Source organism: Capra hircus, chromosome 10, assembly GCF_001704415.2.
Source record: "Capra hircus breed San Clemente chromosome 10, ASM170441v1, whole genome shotgun sequence".
NCBI classification, from domain to species: Eukaryota; Metazoa; Chordata; class Mammalia; order Artiodactyla; family Bovidae; genus Capra; species Capra hircus.
In genome coordinates this window covers 26059882-26078720 of record NC_030817.1, presented here as the reverse complement: position 1 = coordinate 26078720, position 18839 = coordinate 26059882, and the positions used below count along the sequence as shown (strand labels likewise).

Genomic DNA, 18839 nt, shown 5'->3' with positions numbered 1-18839 from the left:
TACTTTTCAACTTTCTGTTGTCCCCACAATTCTTTGCATAGTGAGGCATTCAACAAATGTCTATAGAACTAAATAAAATAGATACAGTAGTTAGTAAAATTGTTGGCATTAGGCTTTAAAAACAGACAACACATTTAAAAATTGATCAAGAGAGAATTGTATAGGCCAGCCCCAAGTAGTAGAAATATGATGCAAGTTACATGTGTAATTTTCAATTTTATAGTAGCCAAATTTTAAAAATAGGTGAAATTCATTTTAATAATTTTTATTTAGCCCCATTATTTCAACAGGTAATATAAAAATTACTCATGAAATATTTCACATTTTTTCCATACTAAGTCTTCCAAAGCTAGTGTGCAGGATATACTTACAACACATTTCAGTTCAAATTTGCCACATTAAAAGTGCTTTTATAGCCACATGTGGCTACTGGCTACTGTATTAAAAAGGTGCAGAGCCCAGGGTAGGAACCAAGTCCTATCTTGGTTGGCTGAGTAGCTTTGTTATCCTAGATAAGACCTTTACCCACTTATTTCCTTGGTTTCCTCCAGAGGGCTCTGGGATGGTCATTTCTTATGAACACTTTTAAGAGATTCTCTGCAGACCTATATATAAGTGGCTCTTCCCAAACACTTCATTTATTGCTTATTCACCTGCCAAGATCTGAACTATCACTCTCACTGCCCTAAGAAATAGTATAAGAATGTATCCAAATTATAATTTCAGCTTTATGTATATGGAGTAAGTCGAGGAAGTGAGAAAGAATTCCCTCTCGTGAGTTTTGTGACTTGCCTTTCTGTCAGCCTAGCCTCAGGAAGGCACCTATTAGAATTTTGCGAGGTGCAAGATCCCTTTCCCCTTCCCGCCACAAGGTCCATGGTCTCTTCCGCTCTATAAGGAAGGTTTCCTAAGTCCTCTTGGCTCTCAGTTCTTGTTGTCTGAGAGACCAGACCCTGCCCTAACAACCGTTGCTAAGGGGCGGAGACTTGGAATTGGTTCCTGAGATCAAATACTCCAGGATCTAGTATTTTGGGCGCATGCGGCGACCTTCTTTGAACTCTCGCGAGGTTTCGTCTTCCCGGAAGCACCGAAGGATCTTCGCTGTTAACTGTGTCGCGATGTGTGTGGACTGTGTGGAGAAGGAATATCCCAACCGGGTGAGCGAGTGGGCGCCGAAAACTGCCCGCTCCCTTGGCCCATGGCCGCCCCTGAGGCTTCTCGTACCCCTGGGAGGTCTGGCGTGGGGCGGACTCAGCCGCTCCACCCCATCCAGTGACCCGGTAGCTGTTTTTAGGCGCCTGACAGTGGGGACGGTCTTCAGCCGTCGTTTCCTGCAGATCCCCACCCTGGAGACTGGGAGCAGCCGTCGTTTAATTTCTCTTGAGCTCCAGGGGAGGAAAAAAAAAACCCCTACCACCGCCACCAACCCAGCCGAGAACAGAGGAAGCCCCCACCCCTACCCTGGTCTTATCCTCAAGCTTGATTTGATGACATTCAGTGCTCCTCCCGAATTCGAGCGCTAGAAGGGACCTCTGAAGTCATCTGTTCTAACCCAGTTTTGCTGATGAAATTAATGCCTGGAGGCGGGAAGTCTCTTGCCAAAAGTTCACATTCTAGTTAGTACGAAAGGCAAGACTGGAATTCTGGTTTCCTTGCTGTTAACTTTCTTTTAAATCTCTGTTCCTTTCAAGCTCAGGAAATTGCGAAGCTTGTTTACTCTCATTTCGTTCAACGTATATTGACTGAACATTTGTATGCGTGTTTAGTTGAGAGCCGTCGAAGAGCGTACGTTTACAGGGTCACTTCGCTAGCAAAAAATGGCTAGTACCTAAATGCTATTCAGGTGTAGAGAAAGGGGAGAGCAATAGGAAATAGTGGTGTTCTCCTCAAAGAAAGGTGGAGTTCATTTGAGACTTAAAGGATAGTTGTGACTAGGATGGAAAAGGAAAGGAAGAACTGAAGGCTGGGGGAAATAACAAGGATTCTCATATAGGCTGCTTCTGTCTCTTTAATAATTTGAGTAATACTTAGTCTTTTGGGAGGGTTTTATAATACATCATGAACACTCATATCGTATAACCTCTGAAAGTAAAGGTCTAGCATTATTAAAAAAAAAGTTAAAAGATGTATCCTGAATGACCTGGCAGTTCTGTTTCTAGAGAAATAAATGCATGTTCCTGGAGACTGGTATAAGAATGTTCATAACAACATTGTTTGTGGTGGTGGTGGTTTAGCCGCTAAGTCGTGTCCGACTCTTGCGACCCCATGGACTGCTCTTCCCAGAGGAGCCTGCCAGGCTCCTCTGTCCATGGGATTCTCCAGGCAAGAATACTGGAGTGGGTTGCCAGGCTGGAAAAATGTGTGGTCATAGAATGGAACGCCATGAGTGAATGAAGCAGTGGCTCTCAACTGGGAGCAGTTTTGCCTCCTGTGGGACATTGGACAATAGCGGGAGATATTTTTGGTTATCACAACTGCGGTCCTACAGACACTTAATAGGTAGAGGCCTTATGCCTTTACATTTCACATACTTTTCTGTATTATGGTCTATTTCATACTTTTTTTTTTTAAGTTTAAAGAGATTGTTGTGAATCCAGTACTGAGAACTGCACATTATAAGCACCATGAGGAAGATGTTTGTTGTGGATAATATAAGATATTAAATTGGGGAATTCCCTGCCTCCACTTCCACTGCAGGGGAAACAGGTTCAATCCCTGGTTCGGGAACTAAAATCTCATATGCCAAGGTGAGGCCTGGGGAAAAAAAAAAACTATATATATATATATATGGTTGGATTTTTAAGAGTTGAGCTCATCAGAAGACAAAAATTATATTGAAGTTTAGACTACACACTTTAGGCTTTGGGCAGCCATCCAAAAAAAAAAAAAAAAAAGAACAAGGAAATGACTCTGAAACCTGCGATATAGGCAAGTGGATCGTATGGTTGTATGTTGAGATGATGGGATGGGGGGAAATGTAGAAGGACAGCCCTACAGAGCATTTGGGGAAACCAAATGGCAGCTGTAGTATAGGCATGGGATGATGAAGACGTCATATCAAAGAAAGAATTAACAGGACTAAACCCGTTTAATGTAGGAGGGAAGAAGGGAAGAGCATTCATAATCTCAAGAGTTCTCTATCTAGGCAGCTGGGAAGTTTGGAAGTGTTACAGAAGTTTGAGCCATATGGGAAGGAGAAACAAAATTGGGTGAACAAATGATCAGATTGCTTTTTTTTTTTAAATCATGTTTCATCTGAGGTTGAAACTGTAACACTCCAGAAATAGGCTAAAAATATAGGAAGACAGTTTGGGTAAGAGATTCAAACAGATGAGTCAACCAAATAAAGGAGTCAGAAAGAATTTGTTCACTTAGGAAAAGAATGTAGAGAATCAACGACTATCAAGAACTGAGCTTCAAGGATTAAATGAATTTAGAAAGTGAAAATAAAAGTATAGGAAGAAGAAAATAAAAGTAAAGCTTTGAGGTGATTGGAAAACCAGGAAAGTGCCTGAAGCAGTTTTCTCTGATTTTTATTCTGTTCTAAAGTGATTAAAAACTGTCATGAGGAAGAATTGGACTTTTATTTGAAATCCCAGAAGGCAGATTCAGAAATAATTCGTGGATGGTTGTTAGGGGGCTATAGGCTTTAAATCAGAATAAAGAACTTTCTAACAGATTTTTTTTTTAATGGAATGGATAACCTTAGAGAAATTGAACTCTTCCTTTCATTCAGTAGAGACTAAATGATATCTTGAAGTCTCAGGGATCCCTCCAACTCTGGGATTTTTTGAAGTCATGAGATATTTTTAAGGACAGTAAGAGCAGAAGCCACTCTGCTTGAACCTAGCAAAGGAAAAGGTACTAAGGTGGTGGTAGCAAGTATAGTCCACTTATTCCAAAAATTTGGTAGGGAAAAATAATGGGTTAACATGTTGGGTAGGTCTAAATGCAGAATGAGTAGGTAATAAATATTTAATTGTTTATCTTTGGGCTTTCCTTGTGGCTCAACTGGTAAAGAATCTGCTTGCAATGCAGGAGACCTGGGTTCGATTCCTGGTTTGGGAAGATCCCCTCCAGTATTCTGGCCTGGAGAATTCCATGGACTGTATAGTCCATGGGGTCGCAAAGAGTCGGACGCAACTGAGGGACTTTCATTTTACTTGGTTTCCTTAAATGTCTGGACTTTGGTGGTGAATGTTTTTCACAGCCTAGATTTCTTACAGAGCTCTGGCCCTCTTGTTTGTAATGTTACACCAAGAACTTGAAGTCAGACTTGAATCGAATTGGAAATGAACCATACTAATTTTTTGAACAACTTTTTTTACTCATCTATGAACCAGATTACTTTTTTCATTTAGAAAAGCATTTAGCAAACCAGTTAGAACTAGAACTCTACTGCATTTTCCAAAATAACTGATTAGGCGCAAAATTGTAATAAAACATTTCTATATCAAACTAGAAATGAAACCTATACTTCATATAGTTCAAGTTTCAGCTTTAACATTCTTAGTAATGTAGCAGCCATACAGAAGTGAAATAGCTCAGTCGTGTCCGACTCTTTGCGACCCCATGGACTGTAGCCTACCAGGCTCCTCTGTCCATGGGATTTTCCAGGCAATAGTTGTGGAGTGGATTGCCATTTCCTCCTCCAGGGGATCTTCCTGACCCAGGGATCGAACCCGGGTCTCCCACATTGTAGGCAGACGCTTTACTGTCTGAGCCACCAGGGAAGTCCAAGCCATACAGAAATGGAGCATAAATTTAGACTAATCAGAGGGAAGTAATCAGTGTAAATTGGTTACATGTTTAAAATAGAAATTGTTTTATATACTTTACTGTAAAATTAAGCTGTGAAAGTTCATGTACTCATTGCTGTGTGCGTGTGCATTTTGCTCAGTCATGCCTGCCTCCTTGTGACCCTATGGAGTATAGCCTGCTAGGTGCCTCTGCCCATGGGTTTCTCCGGGCAAGAATACTGGTGTGGGTTGCCATAGCTTACTCCAGGGAATTTTCCACGACTCCTGTGTTGGCAGGCAGATTCTTTACCACTGCACCACCTGGGAAGCCCAAATTGTTGTTCAGCATCAAACCATATTTGATTAAATGCTGAGTCTGATACATAATTTGTAAAATAGTTGTATGGAAATGGATGCTTTAAAATGATGGTCTGCATTTTAAAATGTCTATTAAAAAAAAAAACAACAAACAAACAAACGCAGGGGACTGTCCTGGTGGTCCAGCGGCTAAGACTCATCGTTCCCAGTGCAGGGGTGTCGGGTTTGAACCATGGTCAGGGGACTAGATTCTATATGCCACAACTAAGACTTGGAGCAACCAAATAAATAAATATTTTAAAAACAATCTGTAGTCAGTAACTTAACTTTCCACTTTAAGACAGTGAAAAAGTGAGAGCAGACTGAACCCAAAGCAAACATTAGAAATGATACAGATTAGAGTGGCAATGAATGAAATAGAGAGAAAATAGAGGAAATCAGCAAAATTAAAATTTGGTTCTTTAAAAACTATATTTTCCATTTTTAAGTACTCCCTGTCAAAACGTATACACTGATAAGTTATACTATCTGAAATAATAGTTTTTTGAAAGAAACAAACTGGCCCAATCCTTGTCAATATTTTTGCAGATTTCTCAAATTTGTAAGATTTTATCATAATATACTTTCATACTAATCATCATAGTATTTAACCATTTTTTCCTATGGATTTGTATACCTTTACAGATCTTCAATCAGGATTTGGCTGAATCACACTTTCTAAAGATTGTTAACTTTTGACTTTTTTCCTATCTTCTTGAAACTGTTATAGCTTACTATTATTACTGCGGAGTTGATTTAGATTTTATTCTTTTATTTCCTCCTGCTGTGAAAACCTCAAACGCTTCTCTGAATACTGTATTCTTTAATTTTCTTTCCCAAATTTGGACATTAATAATCTTGCTTTATCTAATAAAATAATCATGCCTCACTGATGAAGGTTACCCTCACTTTCAAATGACCAGGGCCCTTAGAGAAAGCCCCATCAGTTTCTTAGGTACTTTACTTGCATTTTCCCATTTCAAGAATTTATTTCCTTACCTCACAACATGTACATAGGTATCTTTTCTCTTCCTTCAGTATTTAGAGTTTACATTTGCCCTGCTTATATGGTCAGATTACAGAGGTTAGACCATATTGTATTAAGTGCCTGTGTTTATGTATGCACTTCTGCTCAGAGTTCTGTTAATAATTTATTTGAACATGGTATTTAGATGTTTATTCTTTTAAGAGTTTTTTAAAAATTCCTTAATTTCTTGGAGTCTTTGACAGTCAACCTTTCTGGATTCAAGGCAGTAACAGTTCAGACCTCAACAGGCTTTTTGTCAAAGTTTATTAAATTCTAGCTAAGCTATTTAAAATCCTAAAAGATAATGCTGTTAAAGTGCTGCACTCAATATGCCAGAAAATTTGGAAAACTCAACAATGGCCACAAGACTGGAAAAGGTCAGTTTTTATTCCAGCCTCAGAAAGGCAATGCCAAAGAATGTTCAAACTACCATAGAGTTGCCCTCATTTCACATGCTAGCAAGGTAATGCTCAAAATCCTTCAAGCTAGACTTCAACAGTACATAAACCAAGAACTTCCAGATATATAAGCTGGGTTTAGAAAAGGCAGAGGAACCAGAGATCAAATTGCCTACTTTTGTTGGATTGTAGAAAAAGCGAAGGAATTTCTATTTCATTGACTACACTAAACATCTGTTTCATTGAAAAACATCTATTTCAAAACATCTATTTCATTGATTACACTAAAGCCTTTGACTGTAGATCACAACAGACTGTGGAAAATTCATAAAGAGATGGGAATACCAGACCACTTTACCTGCCTCCTGAGAAACCTGTATGGTCAAGAAGCAATAGTTAGAACCGGACATGGAGCAGTGGACTAGTTCATAATTGGGAAACTAGTGCGTCAAGGCTGTATATTGTCACCCTGCTTATTTAATTTTTATGCAGAGTACATCATGTGAAATGCCAGGCTGGGTGAATCACAAGCTGGAATCAAGGTCACCAGGAGAAATATCAACAACCTCATGTATGCACATGATACCACTCTGCTGGTGGAAGGCGAAGAGGAACTAAAGAGCCTCTTGATGGAGGTGAAAGAAGAGAGTGAAAAAACTGGCTTAAAACTCAACCTTAAAAAACCTAAGATCATGGCATCTGGTCCTGTTACTTCATGGCAAATAGTTGGGGAAAAAGTGGAAACAGAGGTAGATTTTATTTTCTTCGACTCCAAAATTACTGTGGACAGTGACTGCAGCCACGAAATTAAAAGATGCTTGCTCCTTGGAAGAAAAGCTATGACAAACCCAGACAGCATATTAAAAAGCAGACACCTTATGTTGCCAACAAAGGTCCGTATAGTTAAAACTGGGTTTTTCCAGTAGTCATGTATGGATGTGAGAGTTGGATTGTAAAAGAAGGCTGAGCACTAAAGAATTGATGCTTTTGAACTGTGCTGGAAAAAACTCTTGAGAGTCCCTTGGACAGCAAGGAGATCAAACCAGTCAATCCTAAAGGAAATCAACCCTGCATATTCATTGGAAGGACTGATACTGAAGCTAAAGGTCCAATACTTTGGCCACCTGATAGAGCCAACTCATTGGAAAAGACCCTGATGCTGGGAAAGATTGAGGGCAGGAGGAGAAGTGGGCAACAGAGGATGAGATGGTTGAACAGCATTACTGACTTAATGGTCATGAGTTTGAGCAAACTCCGGGAGATTGTGAAGAAAGGGGAAGCCTGGCGTGCTGTTGTCATGTTGACATGACTTAGCAACTGAACAGCAACAACAATCATGTAACTAGGAAAAGAACTTGAAAAAGAATAGATACATGTGTATGTATAACTGAATCACTTTGCTGTACACCTGGAGCTAACACAACATTGTTAAATCAACTATACTTCAGTATAAATAAATAAAGTTAATTAGGTTGCTTATGAATTAAGTTCTGAACAATTACTAGTAAGGCCTTAGCAAAGGCCTCACTTGAGCCAGGAACATATGTTATTTAGTTTCTTAGTTACAGTTTCTTTCTCTTTTAAATGTCATGGTGTCAATCTGATGAATTGCAGAAATTCCCTTCTTTGCTTGAATCACGCATATCCTAAGGACTGGTATCTATAAGAGCTGAAAGTTTATTTATCTGTATTTATTTTCTGATATTTTTAAGGCTTGAGAAAATGCTTTTTCAACAGTCAACTGAGTATCACATTGCATAAGATCATTTTTATTATTAGCTCAGAGTTTCCATTTTGATTAAATTTTCATTCTAGTTTTATGATACCTCATTTAGTGGTGTTGGCTATTAGATTTTCTAACTTTTCCTTTTCATGTGTTATATTAAAACTTCATTAAGTTGTTTCCTAATTGCATTTAGTCTTCTCTCACAGTTGCAGACTTCAGAGACTTGCAGCCTTAACACTGCCTCAGGTTTATTTACTATGAATAATACTTCTAGAGGAAAGCTAGTAATTTCAAAAATTACTTGGCATAAACTTCAAGCAAGTAAATTGTGGTCATGTTTTTTGCCTCTAGAGACTTTAAGTCTATTAATCATTTTCTCCAAGGATTTTGAAATATAAGAAAATTAAATCTCCCCCCTCAAAAGAAAATTAAATCCCTATTTTTCTTATTTTAGGGTAACATCTGCCTGGAAAATGGATCTTTCTTGCTGAACTTTACAGGCTGTGCAGTGTGCAGTAAGCGAGATTTTATGCTGATCACAAACAAATCTTTGAAAGAGGAAGACGGAGAAGAAATAGTTACCTATGATCGTAAGTAGACTTTTTTTTAACATCCAAGTCTGTTAGCAGATGTCATCTTTTGGGAACTAGGTTGTGCAAAGTATTATGAGGTCTATATTACTACCATATTGCAACACGTAATCACTAGTTTTTAAAGAGGAGAATATAGGTAACATCTCATGTATCTAGCAACATCATATATTCCACATAAATGACTTGCAGATAGCTGAAGCTTATGATTTAGGCACCAGTTTTCTTTTGTTTATCTTTAAAGACTATGTCTTCTGAAATAAGATATAGGGACTTTTTTTTAAACTTAGGGTCATCCATGTGAATTTTCACCTTCTATTATAGTATAATGCAGTGATGTGCTTCAGCAGCTCTTAAGTGTTTAGGGCTGTTTGTCCTTATACTAAATGGCTCTGAGAAACTGTTTTTTTAAGTCTTATTTCTGCTTTTATAGCTTTTGTCTCTTTTGTTACTGTCAGCCTATCGTTTCTTTTGCTGCTGTAAGGATGGGGCCATCTTCATGCGCTGTTCCTCATCCTTGATACTGGGAAATGAAATAAATAACTATGTATAATAAAAAATCAGTTCTGAGGTTGGCACTAAGAATCTCTGAGTAAATTTACGAACATGTAGACTTTAGTGCAGAGAAGGCAATGGCTCCCCACTCCAGTACTCTTGTCTGGAGTATCCCATAGATGGAGGAGCCTGGTGGGCTGCAGTCTATGGGGTCTCGAAGAGTCGGACATAACTGAGCGATTTCACTTTCACTTTTCACTTTCATGCCGTGGAGAAGGAAATGGCAACCCACTCTAGTGTTCTTGCCTGGAGAATCCCAGGGACGGGGGAGCCTGGTGAACTGCCATCTATGGGGTCGCACAGAGTCAGACACGACTGAAGCGACTTAGCAGCAGCAACAGACTTTAGTGCTGAAATATTGTGGCAGCTGTTTTAACTAGTCATATTTCCTTTTTGATTGTCTCCTGATTTTTTGGTATGTTCTGACTATATGAAATAAATGTGTAAATAATGATATTTTTAAAGACGGGTATAAAAAGACACTAAGCCTTTAGAATAGAGTCAGAAAATAGAAAAATGTGCTATATTAGAAGACTCTTCTTTCTTTTAGCATATTTAATTTTGATTTTTCTAAAATAAAACACTTAGAGGATAGTGGTCAAAAGCAAAGGCTCTGGAGTGAGAAAGCTTGGGTTTGAATTCTGGTTCCAACACTTCCTAACTTGGCGTGGTCTTCCTAGTTATTGACACACAGTGTGCGTTTTTTTACTTATCCTTACAAAGGGCTTCCCTGGTGGCTCAGCTGGTAGGGAATCTGCCTGCAATGTGGGAGACCTGATCCCTGGGTTGGGAAGATCCCCTGGAAAAGGGAATGGCCACCCACTTCAGTATTCTAGCCTGGAGAATTCCATGTATAGTCCATGGGGTCGCAAAGAGTCAGACATGAGTGAACGACTTCACTTCACTTCACAAAGGTGATAAGAACAGTATCTACCTTGTTGGGTTTTTGAGAAGATTAAAAGTGTTTAAAACAGTATCTGGCACATAATAAGCACTCAATATATCATAGTTATTACAATATTGTTTTTACTAGAGTCTTGTTACTGCTAAATTCACTTTAATGTCTTGTGTTAACTTTTTGTTTATGTTTGGGTAGTAGCACAGTTTCTATCATTCCTGAGAATAAAAGCTCCTGTATAATTAGGTAGGTCCAGCTAGTTTAAAAAATACACATATCTGTTAATTGCTTACCTTAGCTTCCAGTGGGAATTGCACATTAAGTCTCTGAGTTCAGGCCCTTAATTATATAGTGTTGCTGTGTAATAGGGTCTGTATTTTTTTTATCAAGAGGGACATTACAATGGGTTTCCTTTGTGTTAAATTTGACAGAGTTAAGATTCTTTTAAAGCAATACCATGCTAAGAATAGAAATTTTACTGTCTTCAGACACCATCTAAGATTTAATTATTTAAGTCTCTCTCTGTTTCAGCAGATCTTTGTAAGAATTGTCATCACGTAATAGCCAGGCATGAGTATACATTCAGTATCATGGATGAATTTCAGGTAAATGTATATATGTGGGTGTGATTGAGGGGAAGGGGGATAAGAGTACACTTGACAAATTTAGGTATAATCTTCATAAATGAAGTGCTTGCAGATGTTAGAGGAGACCGTCCCTCTCTTCCACTTGTGTAAGTTGAGACAGATACTTTAGGTGTGGGTGGATCTGTTCAAACCTGTCTTCACGAGAGTCACAAAGCAAAATGCATGCCTTACAGATGATATCGCTGTCCTGTCATTTTTGCTTATAAAGAATAGCACCTTATGGCTTCTTATAAGGTTATCATTGTGCCTCTTTTTTCTCTACCCAGTTATTTGATTGCACAGTTGTTGGCTTTAAGTGTTGATCTGCCCACTGCCACCATTCTGTAGAGCATGGTAATTGTAATAGTGAGATTATCTCTGTTTCTGTTGTAGGACTGTAGTCAGCAACTCTGTGGTTTCAATTTTGATAGGATATTTGAATATTATTTGCTAAGTTAAATAACACGATAGGTGTATCATGGTTGGAGGAGAGAAGCTGAATCACTGTAAGGGTAGAGAATAGGGATCTATTAAAAGATTAGTCCTTATACAACTGTGAGAGCATGTGAAGAATTCTACAAAATCCTACAGGCTGGTATAGGCCTGCATTTGCTGAAGATTCACAGATCTAACAGTGAGGAAGAAAAGCTGGACAGTAGGGGAGAGCCAAGGACAAACTGGAAAGCCCAAGGACACACTCATCCATGTCCGTCCCTCACTGCTTCCGCTTTCAAGGCTTCAGATTGAGTTACTTATTTCCTGTGAACTACATGTTCATAGGATATAAACGTCAGGTAAGAGCTTTTCACTGTCAAGGGAATTTTTTCTTTTGGTACTACTATGATTAGGGAAAAAAATCTTCTACAGTAGAATCTTATAAAATAGTACAGGAGAACCACTTTCATTTTTACTTCAGTGTGGAAGAAGGCACTTAGTCACCTTTCAGAATCTGGTCTGATATCTTGTGGTCCATCTAAATAACATCCTGACCACATCTCCCCAGCATCCAAAAATTATGCCTCAAAGATTCTTATATGATAGGTGTCTCTTTGGGCAAAATCAAGATCTCAGTGAATGAGTAGTGGCCACATAGGGGAGTGAACATGTCAAGGACTTAAAGGAGCATCTCTCTCCATTCATGGGAGGACGGGTGTGCTTATAGCTATTTTTCAGCAGTTCCTGAAGCTCCTGTGAGGTTTTTAGAGTCCCTAAGTGAATTGTGAGATTGCCTGTTTATGCCCTCATTGAGCCATAGTGTGTCACCACCACGAGACCAGAGCCTAGCAGATTTTCCTTTATGACTGAGCACAGCCATTTTCAAAGCTGTCCCAGAAGTTCTTTGGGGTAGGAAGAAGGGAAAGGAAGATGGCTATAGTCACAATGCCTAGATAGTGTGGAATTCTCTTGGGAATAAACTCTTAGACTGGACTCTACCTCCAGTCCTCTCTTTCCCAGCATCCACTCCCTGCCAGCCCCGTGTTCTTTATTTTGCTATCAGCATATTTGTCTTAAAATGATGCTTTCAGACTACCTCTTTGGCTTTTCTAGAATAACTGTCTTTGGCTCCAGTATACTGTCCAAGCTTCCCATCCCAAGGTTCTCCCTGGGTTGGCAGCCTCCCTTTCTCTCATTTCTCACTGCTCTCCTTTTGCACACCATTCATAGCATTGTCCCAGCTTTAGTCTCTCCTCCTTCCCTCCTGTTGTAGAAATTTTTATTTCCTCCTCTCTGTTATCCCCACAATGCATTTCCTCAGGAACTTCATGCTACCTTCTCTCCTAGCTTTTTCTCGGTGAGATTTAAAGCATTTTTACATTAAATATATGTAGTTCTTCTCTGTTTGTTAAAAGTAAATTAGAATCCTTTTGTTTCACTCAGCTACTACTTTGATTCATCCTCTGATCATCTCTCTCCTTCCTTTTGCTTCTTTACTTGAATAGCTCTTTACCCTATTTTCCTTATTTCCCTTTGCTCCTCGTAACAATCTAAAAATTGGTTTTCACTTTACTTTCAAATTTCAAATTTCACTTTACTTTCAAATTTCATTTTCACTTTACTGAAATTATTCTCTCATAGATTCCCTATAATGTAGCCAAATCCTATGACCTTACCTTCTCATCTCTCTTAACATCTTTCTGGATCTGGTTTTTTTAACCATTGTCTTTTTGGAGCATTTTATCTTCTGGGGTCCATAGTGCTAGACTTTTTTTCTTCCTTTTAAAATCATTTTGACAGTTCCCTTGCTTTCTCTGTGGTTTCCTTTCCTATTTCTCCCTAACATCTTTTCTCCTGAGCTTTGGTCTCTGGTCTAGGAACCTTCTCTTTACTCTCTCAGATGCTGAGCACACATATACTCAGTCTCTGATGAAACCTACAGGGCATGTCCCGGATCTCCTCTAACCCTAACGTTCCCTCTGCCCTCCTTTCGCCCTTTGTTTCTCTTTTGTTTGGCTCCACTGTCACGCTTCATGTGAGGGACCATACCGCTCAAACCTAAAATACTGCAGCAGTCTCCACACTGTAGTCATGCCCTCAAATTAATCTTCTGGAAACACACCATCCTGCCACTCCTCTGCTACTCCTTATGCGATGTACTTGCCCAGTTCCGTATCACTGGATTTATTCGTGCTGTTTCCTTTACTTAACTTGTCCCTTTCACTATGTTCATGCTAACTAAATCTTACCTCTTTTAAGCTGTACTTAAATTGTGTCTCCTTCTGCTTCTTAGTAATCCAGCCCTTTTTCGAACTCTTCTTGTATCTATTGCAGCCCCCAACTCGTGACTAGCCAATTGGTTAGTTCCATCTCAGCCTGATGATCCCAAGGAGTCCTCATTCTCAGCTGCTGTGACTTACTTTCCTCAGCCTCACCCCACTCCAGCCCCCATCTTATTCCAATAGTAGTTCAGGTTCAGGGTGGGATTCCCAGCGTTGGTAATATTTTGCTTTGTTTGAAATGTCTTATGAGAAATTTAAATCAGAAGTAGGCAGACGAGGACTTACAGAGGTCCCGTGGTTAAGACTGCGTGCTTCCACTGCAGGGGCCTCAGGGACACTCCCTGGTCAGGGAAGTTCTGCATGCCACGGGGTGTGCAAAAGAGAAGAAGGCAGAATAGCATAGTAGTCTTCAGTTCTCAGCCTCAGTTTGCCTTATTTGTACCTCTCAGGACTATTTGGAAGCAAATCTCAACATTTACTACTTCTGTAAATATTTCAGTATGAAGCTCTAAAAGATAAAGATTCTGTTTTTAAACAGATTCATTTTTAACAAACAATGTTGTTAAAATAAGATTTTCTGATGGCAAGTGTCGAGGGGAAAGTAGAAACATATGTACAGTTTAAATGGAAAATAAGTTGTATGTGATTACAGGCATCCTGTATTTTTTATATCACCCTAAAATCCATTAAAAGGGCTATATATTTACCTTTGTAAAGAAGAAGGAAACTGAGCCGGCTTTTTCTTTGTCTGTGGACCAGGGAAGGAGAGGACTGAGGGTCAGAATTAGCAGGTAGTAATAGAGGGAAGAGGCCTATGGGACCCTCAACGTAAAACACAGGATCTGATCTTGCCCAAAGGGGATTCCACCCATCCCAGCATTTCTTCCAGATCACTCCCCACAGGCTTTGCCCAGGTGGAATCTTTGAAGATCTCTGTGAATGACTAGGGGGAATTCTGATTCTCCTAACTTGGCCAGTTTGGGTGAAAAGTGTCCTGATCCCATATTCTTGGCAGCACGAGAAGATATGTTCCTGGCATCCCAAGTGAGAATTCTAGGCATATTTTCCCACAGAAACACTTCTCTGTGTGGTTAGATTCTATAGGACTTGTACAGTATAAATTTAAAAGACTCTCTGGATTTCCCTGGGAACCTAACTGCTTTGTGTAATGTTACTTCTGTGGGAAACTGCTACTGCATTCCAAATAATTGACCTGCAATGAAATTTGGATTCCAGACTGCCTATAAATTAAAGATTATAGGTATAATCAGTCTTACTGATGTAACAGTTTTTCCAGATTATACCATATGTTAGGTTTTTTCTTTCTGTCAAGTTGCACTGTAAATTTTGCAAGGTCAGACCTTGTTCTTGCCTTTTCCCATGTCTGCCAGTGTACCTGGCATATTACAGAGCCTTTAGGCACTTAATGAAAACTTGTCATTGGGTAGGTTGGTAGAAAATTCAAATAGCTGTCTAGCTTCACATATTTTCCCATATTGGCTTTATTATTATTTTCTTCTTTTCCAGTGAGAGGTTGACATTCTACTAGTAATGTCTAGTGAGTGAAAGCAGAATTTGAAAAACCTTGGAGAGAGTGGATTTTAACTATTTTTGGATTCATGAGACTCTTATTTGTTTGCTGAGCTCTAGCCTCTATTTCTACTGTGTGAGTGGAATAGACTTTAAAATTAAATGTGGTCTTTTAAGAAACAGTCTTTCTTCTACTATAACTAAATCCTCCTGCTGAACTCTCTAGCAAGAAATGGTAGCAGTTGCTGGTTCTGAGTCTTTGTACTGTAGTCACTGTTTACCTCTGTGACCCTGTCTAGTGACTGTTCAGACCCATGAAACTCAAACTGCCTTGACTGATCAATTTCCAGGCAGCCAGCAATCTCAATGTCAGGTGTGGAAATACTAATAGATTTAGTATAGATGCTTGTTTTCCTAAAGAAGATAAAAGGTTTTGGAGTAAAAGATTTGAAAGAAATATGTTTCTATAGTTTATGACCATATTACAAATTCTAGAAAGGAACAGCTATAAAAACAGAACTTTGCCCTAAGGAGTTTTGCTTTAAACAAAATACCTTCTGTCGCCAGTCTGGACATTTGTTAAGTCCAGGAAGCATAAAACTCCTTAGAAAGATCAAATTCTAGAAAACTAGCTATCTAAATATGAGACATGAGATACTAGTGGATTTAACATAATTGTTTATTTTTTCTGGAGTTATAAAAGCCTTTTGGGTTTGGAAATGTTTTCCCCTTTTTTGTTGTTTTAAAAATCGTTTCTGTTGCATATTAGTGTTGAATAATTTAGAAAGGAACGGCTCTAAGACCAGAAATTTGTCCTCAGGGGCGCACACTCAAATTGTTTCATTACTTTAAATGGCAGCACTAAGTAAGCCCAGGATATGTGTTTTCTAAATCCAGGAAATAGCCATGCCTTTCCAAGATGACATTCTTGTATACATAGTAAATACAGCATAGAGTATCAGCATGTATTCAATTTATATAAAGAAAATGTTGTGGGATACACAGACTAAACCTAAGACTTCACTTACAGGAAGAAAGTTGAAGAAATTGATGTAGTGTACAGATAGTATATCCATGACAATTTACAGAGGACAGGTTTACCAGAGAAAGTTATGAAGGCTGTTTCTGCTGGTTCCTCAAGGTAATTGTGCACTTTCTCTTGTTCCAGGAATATACCATGCTGTGTCTGTTATGTGGTAAAGCCGAAGATACTATCAGCATTCTCCCGGATGACCCCCGACAAATGACTCTGTTATTCTAAGGATCCTTCTGCAGTTCTGTAATAACACTGTTGTGTTGGTTTACAATACAGCAAGCCCGATGATTTGCTTAGCTTATAATGGAAATTATTTGCATATTATTTTTTGCCGCTTAGACTCACCTGTTCTTTGAAAGAAAAAGAGTTCCCTGGCAGTCCAGTTTTTAGGACTTGGCACTTTCACTGCTGTGGCCAGGGTTCAGTCCCTGGCTGGGAAACTAAGACCCCACAAGCTGTATAGTGCAGGCCCCACTGCCCCCACAAAAAAAGTAATTTAGGAAATTGCTGAGCTCTTCTGCTAAAGTTCCCAGTGCATATCAGTGCAGCCAGAATGAGGCATCTTTGTTAGCTGTTATGTGGCTGAAAAATAACTAGGATGGAAAGCACATCTAGTGCCCAGATCTTGGTTCCAACAAAAGGAATCTAGGACTCCTTGGAGAAGTGACTGAGTCTAGGACTGGGGCAGTAAATATACAAGATGAGCTTGGAGTATCTTGAGCCACAAAAAAAGGAAGAGCTTGAAGGGAAATCACAATGATTGGGAGTATGTCAAAGGGACAGAAGAACCCCCCAAAGAACCTCCCAGTGACCAAGGCTGGAACAATCTGAGCAGCAAAATAAAGTAGTATCAGATTATAACCCAAACTATAAAATAAATATTCATGAGTCCCTACGTGAATGACTGAATAAATACATATATTGGAGAGAATAGTTAAATCCCCCACATAGGAAAATTTCACATAATGTATGTAGATACTCCTAACTCCTTAACTATGGGTTTGCATGACTTCCTTCCAAAGAGTAGAGTATGGAAAGGGGGAAAAGTAATTTTAACTTTTATTTCAATGAGAGATCTGACAGATATTAGCCTGGTGATCAAGATTAACATCACTGATGATAAGCCATGTTGATAGCACTACCCTTGATATGTGATAAGAATGACATGTTACCTTTGACGTCTTCCTCCCCAAAACCCAAAACTTCAGTCTAATCATGAGAAAAACTTCAGACAAATCCCAGTTGAGAGAGAAATCCCAATTGAGGAAAATACCTGACCAGTACTCCTCAAAACTGTCAAGGTCATCAAAGAAAGGAAATCTGAGGAGCTCTCACAGCCAAAAAGAGCCTAAAGACACCTGACTATTAAATGTAATCTGGTATCCTGAATGAGATCCTGCACCAGAAAAAGGACATTTGGTTAAACTAGGGAAATCTGAATAAAGAACAGACTTTAGTTAATAAAGTAGAATGGTTCAGTTGCTCCAAACAGATCTTACCTTGCATAGTTGAAAGAACACTGGCTTGGGTGTCATAAAACCTGGCATTTAGGCCTCTGCCATTTGGTAGCAGTATAACCATTAAAGCGTCATACTAGACTTTATTGTCCCCTTTCTATAGAATTGGTGTAGTATAAGTTGATATTATACTTCCTTCATGGTATTGTTAGAAGATCCGAAAATCATGTAAATGTAAAATTCTTTGGAAGGCATATAAAGTACTAGATAGGATGAGATTGTTTTAGTTAGTTCTCATTCTGAAATCAAAACTTAAGGGTCAGGCATTAAAGCAGAATTGTTTCTTGTCCATATCTCAGACCCTCTGAACGGAGTGAGCCAAGTTGTTTCCAACTTTCAGAGGAAAGCTTTGTTATATAACAGGAATAATGATGATAGCCGAGGTTTACTGAATACTTACTATGTGCCAAGGCCATTTTAAGCACTTGTTTCATCCTCATTAACCATTCCATGAGGGTAGGTACTATTGTTACCCCAGTTTTAGAGCCAGATAAACTAAGGCAAAAAGAAGTTAAGCAGCTGAGTCCAGGTCACGTAGTACAGTGGTGCTCTCACAGTCATAGTGTTCAGTACACATGAAGTGTGAGAGTCTGGCAAGGTTAGGAAGAGGTCGAGAATATCAGTGACAGCACTGAGGAATTTAGGCATGTCAGGCTAAGATTTATTATTCAGAAAACGCAGCTGTTCTTAGGGATCAGTTGTTTTATTCCTGGAAAATGTTTTCCACTTTCTGCAAATCTATATCTGACCTGCTGAGGAAATCATTTGGTGAATTGAATCCAGAAAGCAGAGAAAATGTTTCATTACTTTAAATAGCAGCACTAAGCCCATTACAGTTTTTGAATTGCCCCTTCTTGGAGTTTGCTATTACTTCCAACTTAAGTCTTTTGGAGTTCAAGAGTATGAATTTATATGCCCTTCCTGATATCCTCATCTCTATAATTATCTGTTTTGGGACAATATATTACAAAAAATTTAAATGTAAGATCCTACTTACATATTTCATTGTTATTAAACCAGCATTGTACTGTGTTTGGCGATCTTCCTTATATATCTTAGAGCATTTTTTTGTGGATCTAATAGAATAAAGACCTCTTAAACGCAGTTCTACTTCTTCTATATT

The 18839-nt window shown here is 38.9% G+C and overlaps 1 protein-coding gene across 3 annotated transcripts; it reads left to right on the top strand.

Moving 5' to 3' along the window:
• CHURC1 (churchill domain containing 1) lies at positions 1014-18820 on the top strand. Of its 3 annotated transcripts, none has more exons than XM_005685981.3 (4): positions 1014-1157; positions 8702-8837; positions 10825-10895; positions 16332-18820. In XM_005685981.3, the coding sequence occupies exons 1-4, from the start codon at positions 1038-1040 to the stop codon at positions 16422-16424; spliced, it is 420 nt and encodes a 139-aa protein (XP_005686038.1). In that variant the 5' UTR covers positions 1014-1037; the 3' UTR covers positions 16425-18820. The 3 variants fall into 3 exon arrangements, with proteins under 3 accessions (XP_005686038.1, XP_005686037.1, XP_013822695.1); XM_005685980.3 differs by having other exon boundaries at positions 10822-10895; XM_013967241.2 differs by lacking the exon at positions 10825-10895.

Bases quoted from the DNA above. Each gene is read 5' to 3' on its own strand.
- CHURC1 (XM_005685980.3), top strand. From the start codon at position 1,038: ATGCGGCGACCTTCTTTGAACTCTCGCGAGGTTTCGTCTTCCCGGAAG. The intron at 1,158-8,701 runs GTGAGCGAGTGG...TTCTTATTTTAG, and splicing joins AGAAGGAATATCCCAACCGG to GGTAACATCTGCCTGGAAAA. The intron at 10,896-16,331 runs GTAAATGTATAT...CTCTTGTTCCAG, and splicing joins GTATCATGGATGAATTTCAG to GAATATACCATGCTGTGTCT.